The following is a 17,590-nucleotide window of genomic DNA, read 5'->3' on the forward strand; positions in this document are numbered from 1 at the left end:
GCATCTGTTTTGTAATTTTCATTGGTTCTTTTAGTTTCCGATGCTTGGCTACGTCGGTACCAGATTTCTATTGCCACATATTTCGAATAAGATGGTCATAATAGCATCAAGCTTCTACGAAGTAACCAAATCAAGCTTCTACGATTGATATTTTATCTCCCTCTTCTCGTAAATACCTGCAGTTGTTAAATGGCCGAGGTATCAAAACAACTGTGCTAAAATAACAAAATAATTTCCTACTCGTTTATTTCTTATATGACACACCTAGCTAACAATGCTGGGGATAAAAACATGAGATTAGCAGAAAAAAGTAAACTTTGTCAAAAGAAAGAGTAAATCATTCACTTGTACAGTCCGCAGAAAAAAATGCAACATGAGCATGTAACTTTATTGTGAAACTACGCTTAAGAGCGCAGGAAATCAACGTAACGTCTGCGTGGCAAGAATTACGCCAGAAAAAAATCGGCGTCCTCCCCTACACATTTACTTTGGAGCAAAAGACTTCGTCGTTTCACAATAAACTTACATGCTCATGTTGCAGGTTTTTTGCTGCGGACTGTACAATAAAACACATTTCTTTATTTCGAGGAGTTAAAAAAATATGTTACAATGAAAAGAAAGTACAAACACGCACTTAATTTTCAGCGTACATCCGCGTACTTCGTAAGTGTAAGGTGAAGGAATATACGATGAAGTATAAAAATGAGGTAGGTATACAGTGTGTATTCTCGTATACCCAACATTAGATCCCTGTATAAGAATTTCACAATTGCTGATGAGTCGACGGCTCTGCACAGCTACTTTTCAGTGGCTTGAGGACATGATAGTTACAAGCAAGTCGAAACTGTACGGTAGACGATTGACAAAGCGCTACAACACATATTGACATGCTTCACCAACTGAATCTGTACTGAGTGACAGCCACTCATTCACATACACATCCATCGATCATACAACGGTAGATTTCGGTTTCTGCTATCACAAATTAAGCAACTACGCGTCAGAGGCATTTGGATGAATCATTTATAAGACCTTACTTTTCCAATTTGCTTCGCCGCGTGCAAATAGCCATCAGAAGCTATCAGAAACTTCCTAATACATATAATCATTTGGCACGAACACAAAGCCTCGACATTTCAATGCAAGTCTCACCTTTATTTGGACCACCTTTATACATACAATGCTTATGCAAGTCCTGAAAATGCGCTTCCATCACTAAGGATCTTAAACTTTTGCTACCACTGTACGAAAGTATACATTAAAGTTGGAAATGAATACATTAACAAATTCAAAAACAAAATTTTAGTATTCAGCAGTAACTGTTATATGGTCTATGGAATAACTATTAATTAAACACGAGAGAATGGCCAGCTCTGTCAGAGGTGTGAAAGTATATGATGGGAACCACCCTATACTGTGAGGGTTAATTTTGCACGATGCTGTATGCATCCGCAATCTGCGCTGGATGAAGACCCGGTCATGGTTCAGAGCACACAGTAATCATGAATCCTGTCTTTTATAACCTCAGTGTTGTACAATGACTCAAGATATAAGATATATATATATATATATATATATATATATATATATATATATATATATATATATATACAAAAAAAAGAAAAAAAACTCATTCCTTATATTTCAATTATTATAGGCCTACACTTGTCCCGTTTCGTCGCCAAAAGATTTTTTTTTTTAAATCTGTGAAACGCTCACTGAGTAAAAAAATTGTTGGAAACTATTCTTCAAACACGAACAGTACAAACCATTACAACGGATCAAAAGATTGACAAGGATGCTAAGGAAACACACAAAAAAAAAAAAAATTGTGTACTACAGTGTGTATTGCCATTTGTTTTAATAGTGCAAAAACGTTGTTCACTAACACTTTATAAGACAATACATCATTAATCCAACAATAAAAACAACTTTATTACAGGAAATCATTCCGAAAGATAACATCATTGAGCGCAGGAAATAAATTTCTCCGATCTGCCTCAAGAGGACAATCATACATACATATTTATTTAAAAAAAAAAAGCCTAATTTAACTTTATCTTTCAAATTTATAACAACATAGCTCTTTTATTTTATATATGCACAGTCTTTTCTAAAGAACACCATTATGCACTTCCTTCCTTTCTCTCTCCTAAAAGTTTCACGTTATGCCTATAATTATAAAAATAATAATAAAAAAAACTAGGCAGTGTGAATGTATGAATTTGAAAGTTAGTAATAGGATTTTCTAGATAAGACTGTGCGTGCACTGAAAACTTGCATTTACATATACATGGAAAAAAAAAAAAAAAAAAAAATTTCTTTACTGAAATTCTTAACGAACACACACACACACACACACTCATGATGGAAAAAAAAACTTCAATTATGCAATATTTCAGAAATCCATTACCCAGAGTCAAACTATCATCATTAAAAAATAATAATAATAATAGTTGTTTAAAAAAGAAAGAGAAAAAAGTCCAATTATACACTTCTCCAAATACTGAAAATGCATGGAAATAAAAAGCACATATAACTTTTATTAAATCACAGTTCCTAAATTAACTTTATTCTAGCTTGTAAAGAAGCACGACTTGCAAATGACCTTTGTTAAATGGAAGTGTTGGGTAAACAGTTTGGACTCCATCACTCTTATGCCTTTTCAAACTCGAATTCATTATTTTATATATAACCAATGGCGTATTTACAATTTTTCTCGGGGGGAAGGGATTTGCTAACTTTATTCCTGGAAATGAGAAAATTCTACAAGATATTTAATTCACTTAAAATAGTAAATAAAATTTCGAGCCCCCCACCTTAAATACACCACTGTATATAACCTATATCGCATGTCAATATTCGGAAATTCAGAATGTTAGAAAACAAGGATTGTCCAATGGAAGTTGTGTTGAGGAAAATGAAACTATCCAAATCATTATTCTTTTACTGATTTTTAAAAAGCTTTATAATATCACGACATTGACTGTTTTCATCCAAATTAAAAATTCCATTAAGAAATACCAAGAATAAATTATTTCATGGTATAATCTCCTCAACCTTCTTAAATTTATGTCATTCCTTGTTTTCCCCCTACATTCTACAAATATTACATACTGAAATTGAACCAAAGGCTACTGCAATTCACGTGATTCACGGATTGAATTGTAGGTCACTGATTTCATATGTCTTCTTTTTAAACACTGCTTGAGCTGTTACTTTGAATATAATGATAACGGATGAGAACATGTAAAACAAATGCTCAAGATTTCTTTTGTTTAGAAATTCTCACATAACTGAAGATAGCAATATTCAAAAGTAGTTCGACACAAACATTGACATGCACTTTCCATTTACTTGGTAATATAACTGCTTGAGTTGTTATTGTGAATATAATTGATATCCTTCAGATTCTTGATTTTACTGAACTTGTAAACGAAAAATTCGAAAACTTAAAAAATTTCTTTACATGAAAAAGCTACATTGCACGAAAGTGGAACTTTCCTTGTGATAAACATATTTAAATAGATTTTATTGACCTATCCCGGAATAATGGCTTAATTTCTGTTCTATGTTCAAGAACAACTTATATTACTTAAGAATTATTAGAAAAAAAAAAAGTTTAGGTTTCTCCTTTAACCTTTGTTAATGCTGAAACTCCTACATTACTGATCTAGTGTTTCTCGTATTTAGACTCGTGGAATTTGAGTGCACGGTAACAAGTCCTGTCCTCTCGTTTCTCACTGAAACCTATCATACTCATTCTTCAACAGGTGACCATAGTGTGCAGAGTTCGAACTTGGTTATTTTAATTTATTCCTGCATTTATTTAGATATGGAATATTAGGATTCTTTATTTTTTAATACTGGCAAGCAATAAGGTCAAGTGGAACACAAACAAGCTGATAAGATAAGTCTACAGAATGAGTGATTATTTTTAAAATGATGCCGAGTAGAAAACTCCCAATCTCCAGCATTTCAAAATTGAACTGTGGATGCCTGTGATGTAAGTTTATGAACAACGGGAAAATTTGGGAGCAGGTTCCTCGTCAACCTCTTCTCCTCGACTCGGCCCTGATTACATATATCTTTTTTAAAAACATACGATATAAATACAATCAATTACGAACACACAATATATAAATTTGGAGCTCTTCCCACTGGTATAGTGGCTAGTGAGTGCGACTTTGATGCACGGGGTCTCGGGTTATTCCCGGTGCGAAAGCATTGGGAAATTTGAATGCATTACGGTGGTTGGGATTCTCTAATTTAAACTGTATACACATATCTCATATTGCCTCAGTACTGGAAAGGAACGCTGAACTTAAACGAATAAACATGAAGTTGAAAGAAGTATCTGCATTTTTATTTCATTTTCATATTATTGCAATAATTGAAAATAAGATTAAAACTACACTACTATGTTTTAAGTGCCTTGAGGACTTGAACCCCATTGTCCTCATGAATGCTGCGGTGTTCTGACATATAAGTCTATACACATGAAAGAAACTGCATTTCAGTTATGCAAATTCATATACAATACATAATGAAGAAGTAGATATGCAACAATGTACTTGAACTGTTCATTATAGACACCATTATCATATTTTTTTTTATAACTTTTTTGATTGAACACTCCAAATCTAACTAAGAATAATCACATAATTTATTTTTTTCTTTTCTCTTAGCTGAGATATGGACCTGATGCAGCTTCTATAATGTACTCAAAAACACCTTTAAAAAAAACACATGAAGTGAAGGCAGATAACAGCGATTTGTTCTTTGTTGCTTTGATATTACTATTTATAAATCTACAAGCTGAAGCTTTCTCATGCCGCAGCCTCTCATGTGGCAATATTGGTTCAAGTTCTCTCCGGTTAGCTGCACAGTGCTAGCAGATAATCTGCCATCCAGGGTGCTCCCAAATCTAAGTGTTAGAATATCTCTGTCATATTCCACGCGATTATTTCATCATCCTTGCAATAAACGGAAAAAAGCTGATATAGGAAGCACGAACCCAAAATTTAACTCCCACAGGCAAATTGTGGTAAAATAAGTTCACTCGTTGTAAAAGAAAATGTATTCCATTTTCTGATTTTTAAATGTTTCTGCATAAGGCAACGGGCTACATAAATATTTAGTATTAAAGAACATTTCTCGCACTTAACAAGAGTTAGGTTCTATAAACATTACTCTAAGCTTTTGTCTTTAGTGTGTATAGTTGTTACATTATGTTACATTTGGTAAACATATTTCATTTATCCGTACCTGAACTAAACAACTGGTGTTACCACACACCTTACTTTGCTCGTATTCTATAAATTTTATTTGAGACGTCTAGTGGGCTTTAAGCCTGCTTTGCATACACTTTGATTAAAATTTTCTTACGTGTATTCTAATCCCGTTAGGTGATTGTATTAGTTTCGGATCAGCTTCGGTTACGTAAAAATACAAATTCAAAAATTTATTTGTTACGAAATCAATAACTAGTAAATTTAGAAGCTTGCACATTATAAGAAATGTTTAATTTAAATGTAATTTAATATTGTAACCAAACTAAATTTACCTAAAGTAGAACGCAATAAATTCATATGAACGTCTATTAAACTGGCTGTTACTCCAAGGTATCGGACAAATTTGACTTGCAGTTTTTTTTTTTTTTTTTTAATTTGCGATGTGTTTTTTGTATTTTTTAGATTGTTTAGTGTGTTTTGCGATTTTATTCACGTACATTCTCAAATATGTCTCACTCTCTATACCCGGAACATTAAATTTGCAAGGTACAACTAATCGCATCTCTGATGACATAAATAACCTGGGCTTTAATATTACAGTATTAACATAATAATCATCGCAAGAAGTATGAACACATTTGTGTAATCTGGACAGTACTGAGAAGTATAAGAATAGATGAGATAAAGTAAACCAACAAGTATCCATATACAGACTACAGTCAAATTTGGACACTCGAACTTAAAATTAAATATGGAAAACAGGTTACGCCTGGTTGGTTAATTTGTAATTTATTGTCCCATTCAGCACACACACACACACACATGGATTCACAGCTTAACTTGGAATCCCAATCAATTAGCTCCCACTTGAAATCGAATCTGGGTTTAAAGCGCCAAAGGCATATTTCGAATTTGTCGGTGAGAAGAATGATTATTAACACAACACACGGTCACTCTATGAATATTGTGAACGGCTGAAGAAATGCTATTGTAAATAGTTTTTAACAATTTTCACAGTTGTTTTAACTTTTTCTTTATTATATGGTCTTTACAAGTTCATGAGTATACCTATTACTTTTAGCCACATATTTTAAAGCTATACAACATTCAAAATTCTTAATTCAGTTATTTATTTTGCGCATCCCATGAACATGGCGTACAGCAGGAGTAAATAGTCTTGAACAATTTTCTTAGCTTGCCTTCTTTATTATGCGGTTTTTACAATTTTACGCGTATCGTACCTTTTATTTTCCTTCACCGCATTTCTACTACTGCATAAACACACAGAGTGTTACTAAAATAAATACCAATAACCTCACTGCTAACAACAGATGTTAATTACTTAGAATGTACATTATTATGTCACATTAGAAAGACATGTAGATTGAAACCAGTAACTATGTTATTTTTCGTGCATGTTGTGGTACATTGTTAACAACAAAATTTTACAATCCAACAAAAACATTACCTCTGCATTCATATTTTAGTGGATTCATTAAGTTAAACAGTATGTATGGACTGATCACAAGATTGCTATATTATGATTTCTCTGAACATCAGTAACAATTTATGTCTGTAACACATTCCTGTAATACAGGAATACTTCTATAACATAGAAGATGTATATGCTTTGTACTCGACTCTTTTTCAATTACACACGCATACACAAACAATATTTATGTAAAAAGTTTCAATCACATAATAATATATTAATCATGCACAAAAAAGGAATATGTATATATACAATTCAATAATACGCCGCCTTGTGTGTTTCATAATTATAACTTCATTCCGCAAACTGATAATGATCTTTCATTATAAAATTGTAACAAATGCAATTCGTTGCTTACATATCTTGAGGCTTCACGAACTGCAAAATAACGAAACTTATTCAGTATTTCGATAATAATGAATACATATTTAATGGGTCTTTCAATAAATCGGCCCATTGACTCGTCTCTGCGTGAATTTATGGTACTTTTATATATACTGTATTTTCATTCAATATCTTACATATAACGAGTAATTTTAATTGCAATATTTGAACATATACACAATACACAGCACTCACAGTTACCTTTCTTTTTTTATACTCACTTTTAGTATGAACTCACTACGTTTTGAATTTTTGAATAAATTTTTGTAATATTGAATACATCGAAGTAATAAGTTAACATTTTCACACATGATTTTAAAAGTGTCTGTGGACAATATTTTAACCAATACATACAATTTCTTTCAACGTTTTCTCTCTCTCTACTGGCAATTCAGGATAAGGCCACCCATATATTTTACAGCTAAACAACAAATTCAAAAATCTCATTTCAATTATATATATATTCATGTATATGTATATAACAATAAATATATATTTCTTATCACATTATTCAGGGTTCCCACAGCAGTCGTGAATATTTGAACACAAGAGTTTCCAATAAATTTCATACTCTAAATCACTTTATTGATATCTCGACAAATTGTAATATATATATATGGAGAGTGATCAAAAAGTCATGCAACCCATGGCGCAAATATTATTTATTTATTTTTTCCAGGTAACAAGTGATAACCGAGGCAAGACATTTGTAGTACAATACTACACATTAGTACAGTGCATTACAGACTTTTTCTTATGCGGATACCAAAAATCAGCAGCTTACACAACTCATCCATGTACTTTGGAATGAATGCAACCCAACATTCAACGAACTAGGGACAATATTCCACGTGCAACGCTCCAGAGCGTGTTGCAGGGAAGATGATCTGCAGGGTGTGCATATGTGAAGCAATAAATGGTTGCCATTTTCTACATCTTTTGTAGTACCTCCATAAGGTGCGTCTTTTTGATCACTGCATATATCAACCTACTTCCATATACAGGAAACATAATGTAGAGTGCAACGAATGTACATTGAAAGGTAATGTACAGTGAACATTTCTCGCTTTAGATTCTTATTTCGTATATATATATTGCACACACACACACACACACACACACACACATATATATGAACATGGAATGAGGAAGGTCACAATTAATAGGGGTCAAAATAATATTTTCAGTTGTCGTTGTCTTTCTGATTTTAAAATTGTTCCAAAAGACAAGATAGAATAGTTATGCAAATGACACACTTTTTCAAAATTCTACTGTGAATTTTAGGAGAGACTAGAAAAGAAATACATAGAGAAGACAACTTTTCTTAATGAAAACACAACTAAACTAAGAAATTTATTTACTGCAATCAAGAAGTTGGACTTGTTACCTACTTTTTAGTTATTTTTTTTAGAGTCCTATCAACAGAAATAGTTTTATAATCTTTCAAAATATACAGTATCTTCAACCTTTTTTAAAATCAGTTTTTCTTTTATAACAACGGAGCCAATAGTGTAAGAGGTACACTCACTATAAAGAAAACTATGTCTTTAAATGGAAACGATACTGACCATCTCAAGTCGCTCGAGGATCACACTGTATAAATTCATTTAAAAAAGAAAAAAATATTGCTAGATTATCTTGCCTAATCCTTTCGACTTTGTATAGACAATTTCATAGTATACTCTTGTCTTTCACAAACTTAGGAACCCTGTTTTAACGATTTTTTTTATAGTGTCATACACACCATGCAACCACCCACACACGCTCTCACATATTACATACAACCTTCACAAAATACTAATAAATAAGCATTTGTATAATACTCAAGTCATTCATTGTACAGCTTATTGCTACATGTTTGTTAATGTATTGACTCTTCTCGCTCACCAGGAAAGGAATGATGGTTTCAAACAGAAGCTGCACGTATTTCTTTATATGGCATTATTTTCATTAACATGTCGAGAGTAGAGCAAATTCAGTGGAGAATTTCTAGAAATGCTTTCGGAACCTTTCCTTTCTGAGTTCCTCTTTCACCCATTACATAATCAGGCTCAAGATCTGAAAGTTCCTGAATCGTTATTACCTGTAAATGGAAAAGTGTGTTTAATGCTTTTATTACTAGAGCTCATAAAAACAAATCTGTTATTACGAGGTAGTATCAGTTACTTCCTATCATACTTTTTTAATATTAACAAGAAGCAAAATTGTTACCAGACACACAAAACTGTACAAGGAGATACGCAAAAATGGTCGAAAATAATGATCATTTTAGTCGGTAATATTTTTCTCTACCACTGTCTCTGTGTGTTTATATTTAGGAAAATAAGAACGCGTACACGAGACTCCTCTAATATACGTGAACTTTTTGTATATATATATATATATATATATATATATATATATATATATATATATATATATATATTTTATATATATATTTTTTCTTCAATGCTAATACCATCAAAAACTCTACACAAACCACACTACTACGATTCATCTTCGTGCCCAAACAGACAGCCTTTGATTTGGCTTATTCAAGATGTGCGACTTTTATGCGCGTGCAGGTAGTTCTAATTCCATAGTAAACTGTAAGTCCATGTTTCACTTTACTTATTTAAGATTATGTTTTATACGATAACATACACTTATCCATCATATTACTGGAAAGATTTTTGAAAATATATATGAAGTCTCTCCCCCCCTCCCTCGCTCAAAAAGAAAATATCTCTCAGTGTAGGCACAAGGAGTTAAGATCGAAAACAATATGATGATAGCTAACTATAGACTTTACTACATTTACAGACTGAAACTATGCACTATTACAACAGATCTATACACTACTGTAGATGCACTGTAGCTAGTTGGTTACTTGGGGGTAAGATGAGGACATAAGCTTCAAGGGTACTTGCTATACTAACGATACAGACCAACTGGATATAATGCCCCATCAAAGAAAGGCATACTTGGAACCTATGAACAAATAGTCACCTAAAGGAGCCCATATCTTAATTAGAAGATTAAGAAAGAAAGAGAAAACGTAGCAGCAGGAAATTCTTCATATTATACGAAGAAGTACCAGTAGAACAATGCTTTTAAAAATAAGCATCGAATTAATGATTACAATAATTCAATTGTGCAAAAAGCATTACTGCTAGATCTAAAACTGGAAATAACGATACAGATATGTACTCTAATAGCATAGCATATTATGATTAACAGAGCAGGGTTGTAAACGCATATTTTTGACACAATCTTAGCTCAACTCAAATTCAGTGTGTAAAAATGAGTTAACTCACTTTTACTATGCTATAGATTCAGAAGGGTTTGGCATACAAATGAAAATTTCAGGATAAAATATCTATATATTAATAGCGGTGTCTGTGAACAAAAGACTTCAGATCCAAATTGAAAGTGACTACGTTTGTGACTCTTAATCTCTTGAACCACCCAACCAAAGTCCATCAAATTTTCAACATAGATGACGTTCGTCCCTGGGATGGATTTTACCATTTTACTTTGGCGGAATAACGTAGGAGATGGGGAAGAGGGGGAGATATACAAAAATCAATAAATATAAAAATAAAAGTGATCATGTTAGTGAGTTAATAACTCTTGAACCACCCAATTGTTCTCAATTAAATTTTCAACATAGATGAAGTTCGAACCTAGAATTTTTTTAATTATTTCATTTTGATGGTAGAACTTAGGGGAGGGGAGAGGAGGATGATAAATATATGAAAATGAATAAAACAACTCTTGAACCACCCGACCGAACTCGATCAAACTTTCAACATACCTAGGAGAGGGGAGGGGAGATTAATACTCTGCTCCACAAAACTTAAACAACTCGAAGTAAATAGCAGAAAATAAAACGACACGATCACAGTACCAAGTATAATCAACAGAAAGATAGTACAGATGCACAATGCAACACAAATGAAGGACAATAATACATTTAAGATGTACAGCGTGGCCAGAAAGTTCAGAACCACGACACCTCGACATATAAAACTGGATTATGCGAGGACATAGGCAGTCAATATGACGGGTGACCATCACGAACAGATACACAGGTACGACATCAGGCCTTCATGCAGCAAATCAAAGTGTTGATCAAGTCTTGCAGCAGATGACGCTAATCCTCGAGGAGACCTATTCGCAATTCAGGAAGAGCGCGTGGTGGAAGATTGAGCTGTGCTATTCGCCACCTAACAATTGTAAGAGCATTCCGCACATGCTCGATAGGAATCAGGTGCGGCGAGTATGCAGGCTATGCAATGCGCGTGATGTCTTCCCTCTCCAGATACTCTGACACCAGATGTGCACGATATGGGCGGGGTTTGTCATCCATGAACAGGAAGTCCGAATCAAATGCTCAGCGGAAATTGTGCACATGTGTATGGAGAATTTAATCCCGATACCATTGTGTCGACAAAGTGCCATGTTCCACAATATCGAGGTCCGTTTTCCCATCCATCATGATCTCACCGCACACCATGACGGAACCAACGGCAAAGGATGGCCGTTCAGTAATGAAGTTTGGGTAATAGCGTGTTCCTGGCTCTTTCCATACTAGTGTCCGACCAGAGTAAAACAATAGACTGTATCGAGACTCATCGGAGAACATAACGCGCACCCACTGGTGTTCCTCCTCTGCAACATATTCCTGACAGCGCATGTGACGCGCACGTTTGTGCTCCCGTTTCGATTCCACACACAACACAGGCCTCCTGAGATACAGCTTTGCAATATTGAGCTGCCAATGCACAGTTTCACGACTAACACGTCCCGTCACCTGAAACAAACCATTTAACAGTTGAAACCATGACCCTTGACGGTCACGTCCGGTAGCAAATGTCAGAAACCGGTCATCGGGGCAGACGTCTCTCTCGAACGATCTCCTCCATGACGTCTACTGACTGTATGTCAATTTTGGAAGCGACTCCTCAGCCTTGACAAAATTTGTTCTCATTAAATTCCGGCGCCACGTCCGCCTGGGATCAGCCTAGTTCCCATCGCCCGATTATTCTTCCGCGGCCAACGTCACTCAAATGTTGTCTGCCACCTATTCCAAGGTGTCTACGCTTGATACTCCCCATAAAAACCACCAACTCACTGCTTGCAGCCTCGGACACAACTGGGCTGGCGTGAATGTTTCGTGGCAAAATTTGTTCACCGCAGTTGCAAGGTGCTATACACGTGCTATAGTGGGCCCTCACCTTGCCTTTGCGTATTTTTGTATGTACATGCCTCCTACCAATCTTAAATAAGCCCTACACATCACTTACTCCATGTTCTCTCGGGTTGCTTAGTTTTGCGGAGCAGTGTATATAAAAAATAAATAGAACTTAACTCTTGAACCACCCACCGATCTCGATCAAAATTTTCAACATATATGGCATTCGAGCATGGGATAATTTTTTATCATGCCGAGCCCCGTAACATGGGGAGGAGAGAGGGATATATAAAAACACCGAAAATAACTAATATCAAAGAGCGCTTTAGTAATAGTAAAAACTTAACATATTACTATTTTTCCTTAATTTAACCCAGTGAAATCGGGGTGCGTCTTAGATTCGAGGACATCTTAAATTCGAGTAATTATTGAGAAATTCTTAATTAAAGATATTATTAACGTGTTATGAAAACTACTTTGCTAGCCATAAATATTTTTAATTTTGTATCCTATTCAATCATCCAGACAACAATAGTGTCCCACGCTTGCGCAGGACGTGCGGGTTTGCTAGTAGCTATTATTTTACAAAGACAAAATAATGTCTAGGAAACTCACTAATACAAATGGCAAATCTGTAATTATAGTAATTCGGTAGAAATAACACAGATAATACACACGTGAAACTATACGAGCATTCATAAGAGAAGTTCATAAAGAGAACTTCACACATCTTATATCTACTCCAACACCTTACATGCACTTGTTAAAATATTGTAAGATTCTATGACTTTGAGCTCACCCCTGCACATTCTTCACCCTTCCAGTTCTAGTGATAGCCTCCCTAAACGTGCGTTATTTATTTAATGAAATTATTAGTATTTCAAACCTCTTCTTAAGAGCTCGAACAACAGCAAATATACAAATGGCCGATTACAATATTTTATGAAAATAACAACAGCCGGAATTGAGCGTGGCTTTACGCAAACATGTATTTCATGTTTAGCAAAAGGATTATTGTTTACATACCTAAGTTTTTTTTCTTTTTTTTTTCTTTTTTTTTTTTTTTTTAATAAACACATTATGCTAGGAGTCCATTAATACATCCTATTATCTCTCAATGGAGATTTAATGAATGAGTATTCTTCATTCACTAACGGACTAATTCGAAATTAATCGGGTCTACTACATATCCCATATAAATATATTTTTTTTATATTTACATGGAAGATTTTTCAACAATAGTTACAGCTATTTACCAAACAGATAGTGTACAGAATTTACTATTGTGCTATAGTTCATTTAGAGGTGTATTTTCGCTTGATCAAACTGACCACTAAATATATGGAAAATGTCACAATTATTCTGTTCGTTGACATGAAATCTGAACTCTCATCGCAATCCTCCTATACTAACGGCAGAGTGAAAACCAGTTAACTACGAGGGAATTCATAATTAACCTTGAGGGTAATTAATTACACATTCGAGGATATGTTTATATGGGATACGTTCTACTTCCTCATATTAATTCCACAATGAGTCATTCTTTAGAATAGTGATGGGCCATTTATAATGCACTAGAAGCCATCAGGACAGAACAACAACCATGCATGAGGGAATTTTCCGTGCTTCTTGACCTGATCCCCGTAAGGGACGGCACACTGACTAAGTCATACACTTTCTAAATCTTTGTTCTATTCTGTGTTGTTTCATGCATTTAGGCAATTAGGGCCTGAACTACGAATATTTGAGAGTAAATTTATGAAAAGAGGAGACAACCAAATCTTTTACACACCAGTTCTGCAAATGTTACTTGAGAATAACTATATGAAATCTTCCTTTCTTAAAGTCGGCAGTCCAGTACTAAAGGCCTTACCTTGCAAATTATTTTGGTAACAAAAAGTTACATAAAATAGTTTCATAGTTAAAACGTCGTCTCGATTCAAGTATATCGTCATGGTCAGTAGTTGCAATTTTAATTAGCGGACTTTATTTTTTAAAATGCCTATTTTCAATTTTGCACTTGAGCAAACTATTATGATTTTACTCATAATTCCACTTCCCTGCTATGAAGCAGCTAACAAGCATCAATAACTTCGGAGGGATGAACACAGACATGCAGAAGTTACATGTTGAGGATTATTGAAAGGAGCAAAAAGAGAAGAAAAATCAATTGAAAGCAGTTTCAAAACTTAGAACTTCACAATATGTACACGTCAGCGATCATACCGCGGATAACTGAATTTTGACACCTACGATGGGTTTGCACATATCGCTCGAATAGGGAATGTTGGGTTTTATGTATTTTAGTAACTTTTTGTTTAAGTTTGTTATATTAGTACATAAGACCTGGTAACACTGAAAAAGAGAGAAGTAAGTGTGTGTGTGTGTTCGATGGCGGTGTGCAAGGCCATGAGAGCGCACTTAAGGCGGCACTGAATTGTTTTGTGTAATGAAGCGAATGTATCATTTCAAATTACAATCCACATTTTTTATGTAATGACTTCTGTCATTTAGAACCTAAAACCAGAGCGAAACATGTTCCATATCGGGCCGGATCTCGTAAGTGGTGGTGTAGTGAAGAATGAACTCGCCCAGCCTTTGTCTGCAGAATGGCGGGAGAGTCATTATTTCTAATAACTGTGATTGTTTTAGTGACTGTGGTGTAGTTTGATTTTTTGTAGCGGTGAACACAAATACGTGGGTGTTTGTGTACAATTAAGTGTCACCATGGAGAAGTTACGTGCGACGAAAACAGTAATAAAACGCGGAATTACAAGGTTAAAGAACAAGGTTGGTGATAGGTCATTAAGCCAAGTAGCCATTCAGTGCCATACTGACAAAGCAAAAGAACTTACTGCTGAATGTAAAGAATTATTCGTAGAATTTGCAGTTATAGCTAAAGAAGAAGAGCTTGCAGCTTTGGAAAATGAGATCAGTGAAATGGTGGAGACTTTGGACCAAATTAGTGAAACGTTACTAGAGCGAAAGGCTAGTTCGCAACAGAATTCTCAAAATAATTCAGGTAGTTCACTCCCCCATTCTGAAGTGCGGTTACCCAAGTTGGACTTGCCCAAATTCAATGGTGTATTAAGAGAATGGACAACATTTAGAGATTTGTTTATAGCAGCAGTGCACAAAAACGCTAATTTAAGTAATGCGCAAAAACTACAGTATTTAAAATCATCGGTAGGTGATGAGGCTAACATATTAATTCAAGGTATTAGCATTTCAGATGATAATTATACCAATACTTGGGACGTTTTAATTCAACGTTGTGATAACAAACGTATGCTAGTGAATGACGCAATTGGACTGCTGCTGAGTCAAGAAAGGGTGGACAAAGAATCCAATGTGCAGTTACGGAAGTTACTCGATACAACAAATGAATGTGGGCGTGCTTTAAAGGTTTTAAAAATTCCAGTTGAAGCTTGGGATGCAATGTTAGTCTATATTGTGGTGGACAAGCTGGATTCCAAGACAAGAGAATCTTGGGAACTATCATTGGAAGGACAGGAGATGGCAACCTTCACTGAACTCTCAAATCATCTTGAGAAAAGATCCAGAGCATTACTAGCGCAAGAAGCAACTTCGTCTACCCCATCTTCCAAAGTGAAAGGGAATACAACAGGAAGACAGCAGTTTTCAGCAGTATCACAAGAAATCTACTAGTTCGTTTCATACTGAATCTGTGTTTAAGTGTTTTTTCTGTGGTGATGAACACGCGCTGGCTGTATGTGATATTTTGTAATGTTAGAGCCAACAGAGCGCCATAGTTTTGTTAAAAAAAAAGGCTTGTGTTTTGTTTGTTTTAGCGATCAGCACAAGATAGGGGATTGTGGTAGCAGGTCAAAGTGCAGAGTGTGCCATAACAAACATAATGTGTTATTGCACTTCGAGAAGGAAGGAAGGAGCGCAGGGACAAAACACAAACGAATTGAGATCTCATTACATGCATGAAAATCATCCCACGCAGGTGCTGCTTTCAACTGCGTTGGTAAAAGTAAAAAACAAAAATGGTGTCTTTCCAACATATCGTGCTTTAATAGATTCAGCAAGTGAATGTAGCTTCATAACTGAAAATTGTTGTCAGCAATTAGGCTTACGAAAAGAAAAGTGCAGTGTTGATATTTCTGGCATAACCAACACGCGTGTCTCGCGAGCCCATTCGGTTATTAATCTTGAGATTCAGTCTCGAGCAAATGAATCAGCTTATGTGTTCAGTACTAGTGCTATTGTAATCTGAAAGATCAGTGCGGATTTGCCTAAGATTTCATTGACAAACGTCAACCAATGGTCACACATAAAAGGTTTATTTTTAGCTGATCCTAATTTCCATATAAGTAAACAAGTTGATATTTTGTTGGGTGCGGAAATATTTCCTTTGTTAATTGGAAGTAACAAAAAAGTAGGGAAGGAAGGTCAACAAGGGCTATCGCAATTGAAACAAAGTTAGGGTATGTTGTGTGGAAAGTTAAGTTCAGAATGCAATTATGACAGGAAAGTAAGGTGTCATTTTGTATCTAATAATCTAGATCAGTGGTGTCCAATTATAATGAGCCTGAGGGCCATATCCGTCTTTACTAGTAAAGTGGAGGGCCGTAGCTAAATATTATTATTATTATTATTATTATTATTACGCTACAAAAGAAAATATAAAAAAGGTATTTGAAATATTACCTATTCAATCTGTGACAAATGAAGGTGACTAACAACGTTTACAAGGTCTAGGATATCTACATCCATTCCTATTGTTACGAGCCGCAGGAGATGTAAAACAGAAGAATCTATAAGGCAGTTTCTGAAGCGATTCTTCACAATTTCCATGGTAATAAATGCAGTTTTACACAAATAAGTAATATCAAACATTGACACTCCTTTCCGACCAAACTCACAGTCTTTAGGGAAAGCTGTTGCCGTGGATGCCCGCGCCCTTTCTGTTGTACAGAAGCGCTAAATGGATGCGTTATTTCGAAAGAAAAGTTGAAACATTAAACGGCTGAATAAATATAAATGAAAATACTATCAGTAATAAAAATCGTGAATCGTGAAAGCTTTGTGGGCGGTAGAAGACGGTTTGGCGGGCCGCCATTTGGACAGCGCTGATCTAGATCACTGAAGAGATTTTGGGAAATTGAAAATGTTCCTTCTCGTTATCATTTAACGAAAGATGAGAAAGCTTGCGAGTTTCAATTTGATAACACATATTATCGAAATTCAGAAGGCAGATACATAGTGAAACTGCCATTTGCAGAAAATAAAGATCAGTTAGGCACTTCAAAGGAAATAGCTGCTAATCGTTTGTTG

The 17,590-nt window shown here is 34.9% G+C and overlaps 1 protein-coding gene across 2 annotated transcripts in view; it reads right to left on the reverse strand.

Annotated features, from left to right (window-relative positions):
• Nucleotides 1-1,829: 1,829 nt before the first annotated feature.
• The window catches only part of EndoB (SH3 domain containing GRB2 like, endophilin-B), a 68,228-nt gene continuing 52,467 nt past the window's right edge, over nucleotides 1,830-17,590 (reverse strand). For both annotated transcript variants that reach the window (XM_081743426.1, XM_081743425.1), the window contains one exon: nucleotides 1,830-9,193. In XM_081743426.1, coding sequence (XP_081599552.1) covers nucleotides 9,086-9,193 — 108 coding nt within the window. In that variant the 3' untranslated portion in view covers nucleotides 1,830-9,085. The remainder of the gene's footprint in view (nucleotides 9,194-17,590) is intronic.

The sequence above is a fragment of the Thermobia domestica genome, chromosome 2, assembly GCF_964235325.1.
Source record: "Thermobia domestica chromosome 2, izTheDome1.hap1.1, whole genome shotgun sequence".
In the NCBI taxonomy this organism is placed as follows: Eukaryota; Metazoa; Arthropoda; class Insecta; order Zygentoma; family Lepismatidae; genus Thermobia; species Thermobia domestica.